Raw genomic sequence first — 12,397 nt, forward strand, 5'->3', positions numbered from 1 at the left:
AAGGGATAAAAGACTTGCTATTTCGAATGATTATGTGGTTTACTCTGTTGAACATGAATGTGACTTAAGCATTGATGAGGATCCAGTCTCTTTCAGACAAGCCATGGAAAGTAATAATTTAGAGAATTGGTTGAATGCTATGAAAGAAGAATTGAAATCAATGGATGACAATAAAGTATGGGATCTAGTTGAATTGCCTAAGGGTTCAAAAAGAGTCAGTTGTAAATGGGTCTTTAAGACTAAACATGACTCAAAAGGCAATATTGAAAGGTATAAACCTAGATTAGTCGCCAAAGATTTCACTTAAAAAGATGGCATTGACTACAAAGAGACCTTCTCTCTTGTTTCTAAGAAGGACTCTTTAAGAATTGTTTTGGCTTTGGTGGCTCATTATGATTTAGAGCTTCACCAAATGGATGTAAAGATCGCCTTTCTAAATGGTAACTTAGAAGAGGAAGTTTATATGGACCAACCAGAAGGTTTCACAATAACAGGAAAAGAAAATTTGGTGTGTAAATTGAAGAAATCAATATATGGACTGAAACAAGCTTCTCGACAATGGTATCTAAAATTTAATGATACCATAACTTCATATGGTTTTGTAGAGAACACCGTTGACCGGTGTATATACATAAAGATCAGTGGAGTAATTTTGTTATTTTGGTTCTATATGTTGACGACATTCTTCTTGCTACTAATAATATTGGTATGTTACAAGATGTAAAGAAGTTTCTCTCTAGCAACTTTGAAATGAAAGATATGAATGAGGCATCTTATGTGATAGGAATATAAATATTCCGTGATAGATCACAAGGATTGTTAAGTTTGTCTCAAAAACACTATATTAACAAAGTGTTAGAAACATTCAGAATGGAAAAATGCTCTCCTGAAGTAGTTCTAATTCAAAAAGGGGACAAGTTTAGTCAAATGCAATGTCCCAAGAATGTTTTGGAACAAAAGGCCATGGAGTCCATTCCTTATGCGTTAGTGGTTGAGAGTTTGATGTATGCTCAAACTTGTACTCGGTCAGATATCAATTTTGCTGTTGGAATGTTAGGCTAATATCAAAGTAATCCTGGAATGGTTCAATGGAAAGCTGCAAAGAAAGTTCTTAGGTACTTACAAGGTACCAAAGAATACATGCTCACCTATAAAAAGTCATATCATCTTGAAGTGACTGGCTACTCGGATTTAGACTATGCTGGATGTGTGGATTCAAGAAAAATCCACATTTGGGTATGTTTATCTATTAGCTGGAGGAGCAATTTCTTGGAAAAATGCAAAACAATCAGTCATTGCTACTTCCACCATGGAGGCTGAATTCGTGGCATGCTTTGAGGCCACGGTTCATGCTTTGTAGTTGTGAAACTTTGTATCGAGGCTTGGCATTATTGACAGTATTGCTAGGCCGATAAGGATTTATTGTGATAATTCTGCAGTCGTCTTCTTCTCTAAAAATGACAAGTACTCAAAGGGTGCTAAACACATGTATTTGAAGTACTTGTCGGTCAAAGAAGAAGTGCAGAAACATAGTGTTGATTGAACATATTGGTACGAATTTGATGATAGCAGATTCGTTAACTAAAGGACTACCGCCCAAAACGTTAAAAGTATGGGCATTATGGATAAGTCAATATTAACATGATGATGTTATCTATCTATATGGATATGTATAGTTATATGCTTGTACTGTCATGACACTTGTGAATTTAATAAAGTTATGTTTCTCTTTATTCTGTTGTTATCCACATTAAGTTATATACATGTATTATTGATTGTGGTAACATGGTATATCTCTTTTAGAGATATGAAAGTTATAAGATTGATTAAAGTTATGTTGAGTTGGTTTGATTATGTGATACATCGAAGGAATCTTGTCGTTCATGACTTTTGCCCGCCATGATCCGAACATTTCAATTCATATAAGGATGATGACTTGATAATTCTAATGAATGGTGCGCACTTAAAGTTTAGTTTTAGATCTTCAAGTTATCACATGAACTAAGTGGGAGAATGTTAAATTATATTAATTTAAGATTGGTTTATATAATTTAAAGTATAACTTTGATGTAAAGATTTTAATGTGATGATTATTAAAATATAAGGTAATAAAGTTATAAAGATTATTTTAAAGTTATTAAAATTAATCCTTCTCTTCTCACTTTAATAAAGAACATTTTGTTATTTTATTAAAGTTGATTAAATTTCATAAGATGAAAAATTTTTGACTGACACACATTAAATTTCTAAAAAGAAAAAGAGAAAAGTACCGTTCATCTATACTTGATGCTTAGAACGTTATCGTTGGCTCTGTATTCACTGGTAGCAAAAGCCTAATATGAGTTAAAAGGCAAGAGTAAAAGTTGCTAATAGTAAACTCAAAGTTTCAATCTTGGCCCATATGCTTCTCTACAAATTGCTTGACGACCAGCATCAATTTGGTTGACGCTTCTGAGTTGGTGAAGAATCCATTTGCTGTCCTTTAAGCTCTACATACCCGACATCTTTTCCTTAAGCTTCTCCGAATAATCCTCCGTTCTGTCTTTATACTAGTGTTAAGCAAATCACTTCCAGCAGCCACCACTAGAATTTGGTCTAGTTTAGTTCCTTCAAGAGAGAGATAAGTAGTTTCCCCCACAGGTAAACAAAGCCTCCAATACCTGTTCAAAAGGGAACAACACTAGCACATTTCACCACCAAAATGACAAAACACAAAAAATGTTCCATTTTTAGGAACAAGACGCATCAAATTTATTATGCCAACCTGTTATACGTTCTAAATTGAGCAGAGCATCTTTTGGTCCTTCAGCTTCTGATTTGCTTCGCATAGTTCCACAGAAGAAAGGTCCCAACAGAATATAACCCATCACCCGAACCGGCGCAAGCTCAGGTGACCCCAGTCCAAGCCGAGCCGCCAAATGCTGAGCCATGTACCCTCCAGCCGAGTCACCCGAAACGAACAAGCAGGTGAAATCAGCCACATGGCTCAACCATGGGTCTGGCTCATTACTCTGGAGCTAGCCGATACTCCGGCTCTACCACTACGGCTCGAAGCTGGGAACTGAGCTGGAAACAGTAGTTTTGCCAGTTAGGTCAAGTGTGGGAGCCGATGTAGAAGCCGCCGCCGTGGAAGAAGTATATGACGGGTAGCCTAGGGCTGATTGAATCGGCTGACTTGTACAGCCGAAGCTGAAGATGATGGGTGGGGTCGAAAAGTACGTCTTTCCACAAAACGGTGCCGTCGTCGTTAATAGGAACGTTAAAGCTTGGCCGCGAAGAGCGTACTACGGAACCGTCGCTGTAAACATGAAGAACGCCGCGACACTCTTCCACCACGGTGGTTTTTGAACCCAACGTTGTAGACATGTTTTGTTTTTGTTTACGATGTTATGTTTTGCGATAATGCAGGTAGAAAATGAGGTTGATGAATGAGTATAGCCACAGTAGCGTAGAAATTGTATTCTACTTTGAAAAGGACGTACTTTGATAAGAAAGACAGAAAATGTAAACGTGGATTACTTCTATAGGTTATTTGTGTGGCTATATCATTCAAGTGCTACTGTTTTATTCTTTAAAAAATGTTTTTTACATCCACTAGAATCACGTTACAACTACTTCTAAAAATAATATAGTAAGAATAAACTTTTATATTTATAAAAATAAAAAGTAAAATAATAGATATAAAATGAATATAAAAGTTTATTAAATGTGAAAGTAATAGAACCCTTGTTGAAGAGGTATATTAACTTTATTTTTATTTAATTGATGTTCTCAATTTTCAATACAATATAATCTGCTTTTAAAGAAATTGTATACATTATATAAATAAATTTTACCTAATTTTTTAATTGAGATTATATTTTAATAACTATTTTATTTTTTATATCAAGTTTTAAATAATTATAATTTAATTATATTTTTTTTTTAAAATAAAAATAGTACAATTAAATGGTACTAAATAACTTTTTAATTAATGTAAATTATTTTGTCTTCTTATAGTGGAGATCAAAATCTTTTTTATGATAATATCGCGTAATACGAATTACTTTACGATGGTAACTAATTTTATATGTTTTAAGGGCATGGAGAAAGATAAGAAAAAAGATCGAATGATGCTAGGTTTATTTACAAAACGAGGGAAAGTAGGTAGAGAGAATTGAAAGGAAGAATCAAATAGATTGTTAAAATAAAATGACTCAATTTCTCACATCCAGAGAGGTGAATTGGTGAAGTGTAAAAAACACAATCTTTAAAAAACTTTTCACAAAAATTGATGCTTTTACTTTTCTTGAATTGCAAGATAATCAAATGGCAATGCAGCAAAAACTTAATCGAATGAATGCAGAACGTAATCGATTTAATAAAGAGAGTATGAATGAGAAAATTCAAACACTATGTTTTTATATTGGTTCAGCAAAGCCTACATCTAGTGTCCTTCCAACCACAGAAAGTCAATACACTATAATGATCAAGGTTTTTACAACAAGAATTTCATAGCGACCACACGTCAAAAATATAAAACACCTCTCTAACCCTCTAATCAAAATATAGGCAGTACACAACAAGACCAGCAGCAAGAATCCTCTCTCCTACCGTCTAAACCCTTTGAGACACTCTCAAAGTCAAGAACACCACTGTTCTTCTTCCTGTAATCAACAGGGAACCTAAAACCAATCTTCAAAAGATTGCAGAATTTGATCGCTCAATGACACCCAAATGTGCAAGTTGATCAACCTTTGAAAAACACAGCAGTCACTAGTGCAGTCAGGGGAAACGACAGCGGTTATTTTTGTCCATAGGCAGCGGTTCCCAAACCGAGGCATATTCAGGCGAGGCAAAAAGTCTACTACTTTTTGCCTCGGGTGTGAACCAAGGCATAAAAGGAGAGGATTTTGCCTCGGTTCAACCTTAACCGAAGTAGTAGATGTTTTGATTTTTTTATTTTTTTTCGTAGGACTTTATGCCTCGGTTCCTTCTGAACTGAGGTCGTATGTCCCCCTCTATTGCCTCGGTTGAAACCCTAACCGAGGAAGTAGATCCCATTTTTGTTTTTTTTTCATCCACCAGTCTTTCTACATCGAGTGTGACCTTAATCGAGGCCATACGGGGCTTTTCTACCTCGGTTATGACCTCAATCGAGGCATATTCCCCTGTTTTTTTTAAAATGAGGTATGTTTCTACTACAATCCCAACTACAGAAACAAACCTGCATATATATTTACAATCAGAACAGTCCAGAATAATCCAGAAACGTATATTTTGAATGAAAATTATATTAAAACATAAATACATTCAATGGAATCATAAATCAACTTCTTAGAAGCATAAATCAATCCAATGTAATCATAAATCAAGTTTGAAGCATAAATCAATGCAATGTACAAAGTTAAACTAATAATAATGTAGAAAGGCATAAAACAACTTAGAAACATAAACTTAGAACTTACTATATCCTAATATCTACTACATACTATTATATAATTGAATTACATATTTAGCCAATGCTTTCCTCACGAGTTGAAGTGACTTCTCTGGAATTGGAGCAGTCCTATTGAATCTCTGCATAAAACACAATGATTTCAATTAATGTATATGAAATCTAAACTATAGAGAAAATAAAATTCAAACTTAAATATTACTGTTTCCCATCCACTGGTGTAATGTGCACGAATAATGGTCATCATCCAAAACATGACGCAGTAACCACATCCATATGACCCTGTTTGTCTATTACACTACAATATATCATCATAATTATAAAATGTTAAGTAACATCATTTGAATGGAACCAAATGTAACAAAGTATGGACTAAAATACCAAACCTTAAGGGCAACCCATGCAAGCTTTTTAGCTGTATCAGTAGATCTCCCAGATAACATCATATGTGTTGCATTGCTTTAGCATACATTTATATAACAAAGAAAGTTGAAACATTGAGGTTCTTACCAATCTACTACATGTCTAAAAGGGATGGGAGGAGACTTGTGCAATGAACAAAACCAAACAACAATGTTCTCCGATATGGAGATCACAAGTAGCTGCCAATGATACCTGAAATTGGTAATAACTTCATTGTCATATACCAAAATTAATAAATGAAAATTTAAAGTTAACAAACTTCACTTACCCATGTATATAAGAGAGAAAATATATCTCTTTCCCCATTCCAAAGCAGGTGGTGATGTATGTTTGGATATCATCAAATTTATTTCTTTCATGAGTCATAAAGGGGTCAATGAACCCATATACATCGTTGAACCCCTTCTTGTTACTAACATCAAACATATACCTAAAATGAAGAAATAATCTAATATAAGTAACTTGATAAAAAATAATTATATAAAAAAGTTCTCATAAACTTACATCATCAACAACTGAATGAGTGTAATATTAATTTCTTCTCTCCCCGACGCAAGCTCCCTAACATCTTGATGATGCAAGCACAATGGGATCTGAGCTTCTCTTCCAAATGTAGTAGAATCCTAGTGTACATTCATCGGCGCATCTAAAATGATTTTAGCAAGCTCGTCTAACGCACCAAGAGGGTCGTCCTCAGATAAATGGGTCTTCTTCGGTGTAGGACTTCTCTCTTGACCTATCTGCTGTTACATGAAAAAATGGTTATGTTATAACGTCAATTAGAAGTAAATATTAAAATTGAGAAGTATATAGTACGAGTGTTTACCGGGGGATCAGATACATCACCAATCAAATGTCTAGGCTAGGCGACAAAGGACTTAAATGCCTCTTCCGCAGTGAAGAACTCATCTGTAGGTAGAGGAAGAACGACATCTGGTATGACAACATCATCCAGCATGACCTTGACCTCATCTTCTTCAAGTTATACACCATGCACTACAGTGGTTGTCTCATAAACTGTACCACGAGCCACTAGCATGGTCCCGGTATCAGAGAGAATATATAATTGACATGGACAAGTGTCATCCATGTCGTCCCCTAGGGCACTAGCAGCTGAGCAACTTTCTTTATCGCTTCTACCTGTCAAATTAAATGTTAGGTTATACAAAAAGTAAATTAATAAACAAAAATCATTAAGTTTACCTGTAGGGGCACATGTTCCGCTACAGGAGATGGCAGAGGACGATTGCCATAATCCTCAAACGCTGTTGGAACTGGCGCGCAACCATTTCAGCAACTTCATCATACAACTCTGCCCGAACCTTCTTTGTGATCTCCTGCGTCATCTCTTTTCTTATGTCCTTCTTCATCTTTTCGTATGAATATGGACGCGAAGAAGACCCAAAGAACTGTCGTATGCCTATGTCAGCCCCAGCACCACGCACCCATCCTGGGTGCTCAGGTCGTCCAATAGTTGTGGCAAGAATATCCTGACGACCTTCTTGTGTGAATTGACCTTGGGAGCTCTGCTCAACCAAGGAGTCCTGTCACATAACAAAACTTCAAAATCATTTGAAAGATCTATGTAATATATATAACAAAAATGTTGTAAAAATATGAGAAATGACATCTTACAATTCTTTCAGATATCTCTCTGGCAGAGTCGGAAGTGTAGGAGCTCGATAGTCTTATACAGGCTAACTTCCACTTCTCGTGCCGAGATAGTGGAGAAGGAGGAGGAGGAGGGTCACCATCCTCAGAAAGTGGAAGTCTACTATCTGACTTCTGCTTCATTATTTTTTTCTCAAGCTTCCTATATCCACCACGAGACAATAGGTGTGGATTTTTATTCTGAGCACTTATTCCCTGTGCTTTTGACCTTTTTTCCTGTGAAAAAATGAAACAATTGTCATAAAAAAGAATTATGAATGATGAATTGAATGATTTTACCTACACTTACCTGCCACGTCTCGGATGAATGAAGCTCTACAAACTAACGCCATGTTTCTTCGTCAATTGCTGAATATTTGAAACATGGAGTTTCATTGCTTTTTGGTCCAAATATATATCTAGACGTCAATTTTGTCTTAAACCCTCAAAATCTTTCTGCAATTGCATCTAAACACCTATTCCTTAAGCTCTCTACATTTGGCATATCAAATGTCATCTACAACAAAGAAAGTAATAACCTTATATCAATACAAATTTATCAATATAATGAATCTAGAATTTGGAGCAATATTGTTTAACTTACCAATAGATCTTGCCAAATGAGATTTCGATCAGCCTCAGATACATGGTCAAAGGATTGAGTAAGTATAGAGATACGATCACGTGCTAGTACTCCAAGGTAACACCTAAATACATCTGCATTTGGGCTAGACGCAACTCTAGTGACCACGTCAATAATGACAAGTGTCCTTTCACCTGCATTTCTTCTAAGTATAAGTTTTCGTAACCTCGTCGCTCCTCTCATCCGTCTAGAAGTCGTGGGGACTTCATCTCCTGACGAATGAGGTGACTCAGTCATATATCTGTCACAATAAATAAGATGAAAGATTAATAAAACACTTATAAAATAACATATATTATTTAAAAAAAGCCATAAATATGTACACAAACATGAAATTCATACATAATCATATGGATTGGTCATATGTATATTCCCTCATTGTGATCTTCCCGAATTGCTTGTATATCATCAATTAGAGGGTCTTCATCCAAATTTATTATCGTTTTAAATGGATGGTTGTCAGCAATATGAAGATTACTTAAATTCTCTTCTTTATCTTCAATTTGTCTTTTCCCTTGAAGAGCAACATACCAATGGCCAGACGCAGGATCTTTGACATAAAAAGTCTGACTTGCTTGATATGCCATGATAAACGGTTCGTCTCCATAACCAACTTTCGAAAATCAACAAGTGTCATACCAGATTCATCTATTTTGACACCACTCTTATTGTCGACCCACTTACATTTGAAGAGTGCAACGGAAAACTTAGTGTAATCAACCTCCCATATCTCTTCAATTCTACCATAATATCTCATGGATCCAATTACAGGATTTTGATCTTTGGATGTGGAAAATTGTAGCGACTCGGCTTCTAGACTGACGCCACTACTTTGTACTGTGCGTTTATCATCCAAAGTCTTTGTATAGAATGTGCAATTATTAATTTCGTAGCCTGTACAACATACAACATCAAACTTCAAACCATTTGCTAGCCACAACAAAGTCTCAGAGGACCGTGATTCTTTCAAAACTTAATATTTGAACCAGGACAAGAATGTCCTGTTATGCTCCATCAATTGCCATTTCTCTTATTGTCTTGGACACTTGTCCTTTACAACGGCTTTGTGTGCTTCCAAAAATGGGATCATTGTGTTGAATGTTGATGGCTGTAATTTGTTTCAATTCTTGTTTTATTCTTCATAATTTACTTTTCCTTTTCTCCGATTTACATTCGTGCAAATCCTTGACCATCACTTTATTCTTCATTTACAATTCTGCACTTTGTTATATGATCGTTGGAAAAAAAAATACATGATATAAAACAAGAACTTAGCAACATAAACGAATTACTTTTGAAATTTATTCTCACAGTGGATGTGTAAAACACTCGGAGACTTTCAATTAAATCGTTTTGTCTCACTATGCTTGAATTCATTTTCATTCATTCTCTACTGCCACTGTCACAAACATACACATTAACTTTTAGAAGGAGAAAGTTTTATTACAAGAGCAATCTAACACAAGTTTAGGGCAATGGATGCTTGATGCTTAGAATTTGATGACGTTGCAGCAGAGTTTGAAGGTCTTCAAACATTATTCTTCTCTATGAAATGTTTGATGATGAACATCAACTTGTTTGAGGGTTCTGAGTTGGGATCAATAGTGAAGAAACCATGTTGCTGTCCTTCAAATTCCACATACTCTATATCTTTACCCCACTCCTTAAGCCTCCTTGCATAATCCTCTGCTCTCTCTTTAAGCAAATCACTTCCTCCGGCCACCACCAGAATTGCTTCTAGACTTTTCCCTTCAAGGCTCTCGCTGTTTGGTCCAAATGGATTCACAATAGGGTGATCTGTAGTTTCCCCAATCGGAATAGAAAGCCTCCAAAACCTGTTCAATCATTGAACCATTAGAAATTGGTGTAAAACATTATGCAGATATGACTAATCAAATTTACCAACCTATCAATAAGTTCCAAATTCAGAAAAGCATCTTTTGGTCCTTCAGCTTCTGACTTCGTTCGGACAGTTCCACCAAAGAAAGGTGCCAATAGAATATAACCTCTCACCCGAACCGGCTCCAACTTGGGCGACCCGAATCCAAGTCCAGCCGCCAAATGGTGAGCTATGTTCCCTCCAGCCGAGTCACCCGAGATGAACACCCGGCTAAAATCAGCCACGTTGCTCAACCATGGGTCCGGCTCATTACTCGCGGCTTGAGTCTGAAGCCACTTAAAAGCCGCGAAGCCGTCGTCGATTGCGGCAGGGAGTCGATTCTCGGGAGCCAGCCGGTAATCTGGAGCTACTACTATAACTCGAAGCTGGGAAGCAAGACGAAAACAGTAGTTTTGACAATTAGGCCAAGTGCGTGAACCGATGCAAAAGCCGCCACCGTGAAAGTAGAAAAAGATGGGAAGCTTGGAGCCGGCTGAGTCGGCTGGCTTGTAGAGCCGAAGCTGAAGATCATGGGCAGGGTGAAAAACGACATCTTTCCACAAAACGGTGCCGTCCTCGACTACAGGGACGTTGAAGCTTGGGCGCGAAGAGCGTATTATGGAACCGTCGCTATAAACGTGAAGAACACCGCGACACTCTTCTACTACGGTGGCTTCGGAATCCAATGTTGAAGACATGTTCTTGTCTTGCTTTACACCGTGTTTTATTTTGTGTGAGAAAAGTTGATATAAAGAGAGAAAAAGAGGTTGAAAAGATTAATGGCGATGGAAGAATGCATTGTCGTGAAGGAATTATGATGTGAATGACGTTTCCTTCTTGTTGCTTTTTTATTTTTTTTGCCATGCAAAGACAAACACGACAGTATGGGAAGTGTGTCATACGTTGTTTTCTTGTGCGGCAATGGAGTTTTACTTGTGCCATTATCTCGATGGCAACATCATGCAATGATATTATTCTTTTGCTGAATAATAGAGTGCTTCACCAATTGTAGATTTTTAATGATAGTTTAATTAATTATTATATGGTGAGACTGCTTTATTGTAAGAATTTATAAAACATTTTTTATTATTCCTTTTAAATTTTTATAGACATTTATAGACGATTACAATAGTTAAAAGACAAATATGAATGGAGTTAATTAAACTTTAATGTTAATATATATGGTTGCCGTTGGGCTCACATTTTTATAGTCAAGAGTTTGTATTTAAAAAAAGAAAAAGAATATGTGTGACATTGACACTGTCCAAAAATGGGTATTTAGAACATGGAAGGATGAAATAAAGGTTTCAATTATCAAGATGAAGTTACGTGAGTGTAACATAATAAAACGAAAGTTTCTTATCAAAAGGGTATGAGTAACTGAATGATAAAGTATTACGGCGAGGACGAATATTACCTACTCCATATAAAAATATTAGTCTAAAGGATTTTTTTTTAAATGAAATGATTTTAAAATAATTCTTTCGAATATATTTAAATAAAAAATTATCTTTAAAGTATAATCCAAATAAAATGACACAATATGTTAGCGTAAAGTAATTTGATCTTTTAAAAACCAATTTAATAAGGTGTACCACAAAGTTTAAAAAATTAATCTTTTAAAAAATAATTTTAATTTCATAAATATAAATGAAAATATAAAATTAAACTCTAAAAAATTATTTAATGGTTAATATTTCTTTCATTATTAATTTTATTTTGATTTTTTAATTTTTAAAAAAATATCTAAGTAAAATTCACTAAATAAGTATCTATTGATTGAATCCCATAATATTATTGGCGGTTTATTAATGTATTTATTAAAGATATCTGTTTATTATTAATTATAAACTTTACTAGTGTTTATCGTGTATATTTGAAAAGGATATTTGAAAAGGATAAGTTGCAATCCAAATATAATAAATACACTATCATGAAAAAACAAACAAAACAAAAGAATACCATCACTATTGCTTTGGAAACTTTATACCAATAGACTTCTGATGTACAAACTTTCACAATAATGGCTTTCTCTTACCTTGATTATTAAGTGCCTAAATTATTATTATTATTATTATTACTATAACAATTTGTTTTATGTGTAACCAAAGGTTACCCTCACAATGTTTAACATAGCTCAAGCATTGAAGACCTTTAAAACAACCTAAATCAATAAACAAGAAGAAGGAAAAAAAAAAGGTTTCTAAGTATTGTTAAATTTGTGAATTTCAAGAGGGTGAATTAAATTTTCAAAAAATCCTAAAAAATATATTAACTGATAAATGAAGAACACTTTTAATAAACTAATTATTTACCCTTTGTTTGTATTTGCAGTTGTACTATATGGAAGGAAAGAAAGGCAAAG

The 12,397-nt window shown here is 35.0% G+C and overlaps 1 protein-coding gene and 1 pseudogene across 1 annotated transcript; both read right to left on the minus strand.

The window, feature by feature from the left end:
* Window positions 1-2,290: 2,290 nt before the first annotated feature.
* Window positions 2,291-3,421, minus strand: LOC128196724 (probable carboxylesterase 15; annotated as a pseudogene).
* A 6,069-nt stretch (window positions 3,422-9,490) lies between these two features.
* LOC108339725 (probable carboxylesterase 15) lies at window positions 9,491-10,848 on the minus strand. The gene is made up of 2 exons (XM_017576923.2): window positions 10,060-10,848; window positions 9,491-9,988 (listed from the first exon to the last, which is right to left on the minus strand). The coding sequence occupies exons 1-2, from the start codon at window positions 10,728-10,730 to the stop codon at window positions 9,682-9,684; spliced, it is 978 nt and encodes a 325-aa protein (XP_017432412.1). The 5' UTR covers window positions 10,731-10,848; the 3' UTR covers window positions 9,491-9,681.
* Window positions 10,849-12,397: the final 1,549 nt, after the last annotated feature.

This window comes from Vigna angularis, chromosome 5, assembly GCF_016808095.1.
Source record: "Vigna angularis cultivar LongXiaoDou No.4 chromosome 5, ASM1680809v1, whole genome shotgun sequence".
NCBI lineage: Eukaryota > Viridiplantae > Streptophyta > Magnoliopsida > Fabales > Fabaceae > Vigna > Vigna angularis.

Bases quoted from the DNA above. Each gene is read 5' to 3' on its own strand.
- LOC108339725 (XM_017576923.2), bottom strand. From the start codon at position 10,730: ATGTCTTCAACATTGGATTCCGAAGCCACCGTAGTAGAAGAGTGTCGC. The intron at 9,989-10,059 runs GTTGGTAAATTT...ATGATTGAACAG, and splicing joins AATTTGGAACTTATTGATAG to GTTTTGGAGGCTTTCTATTC.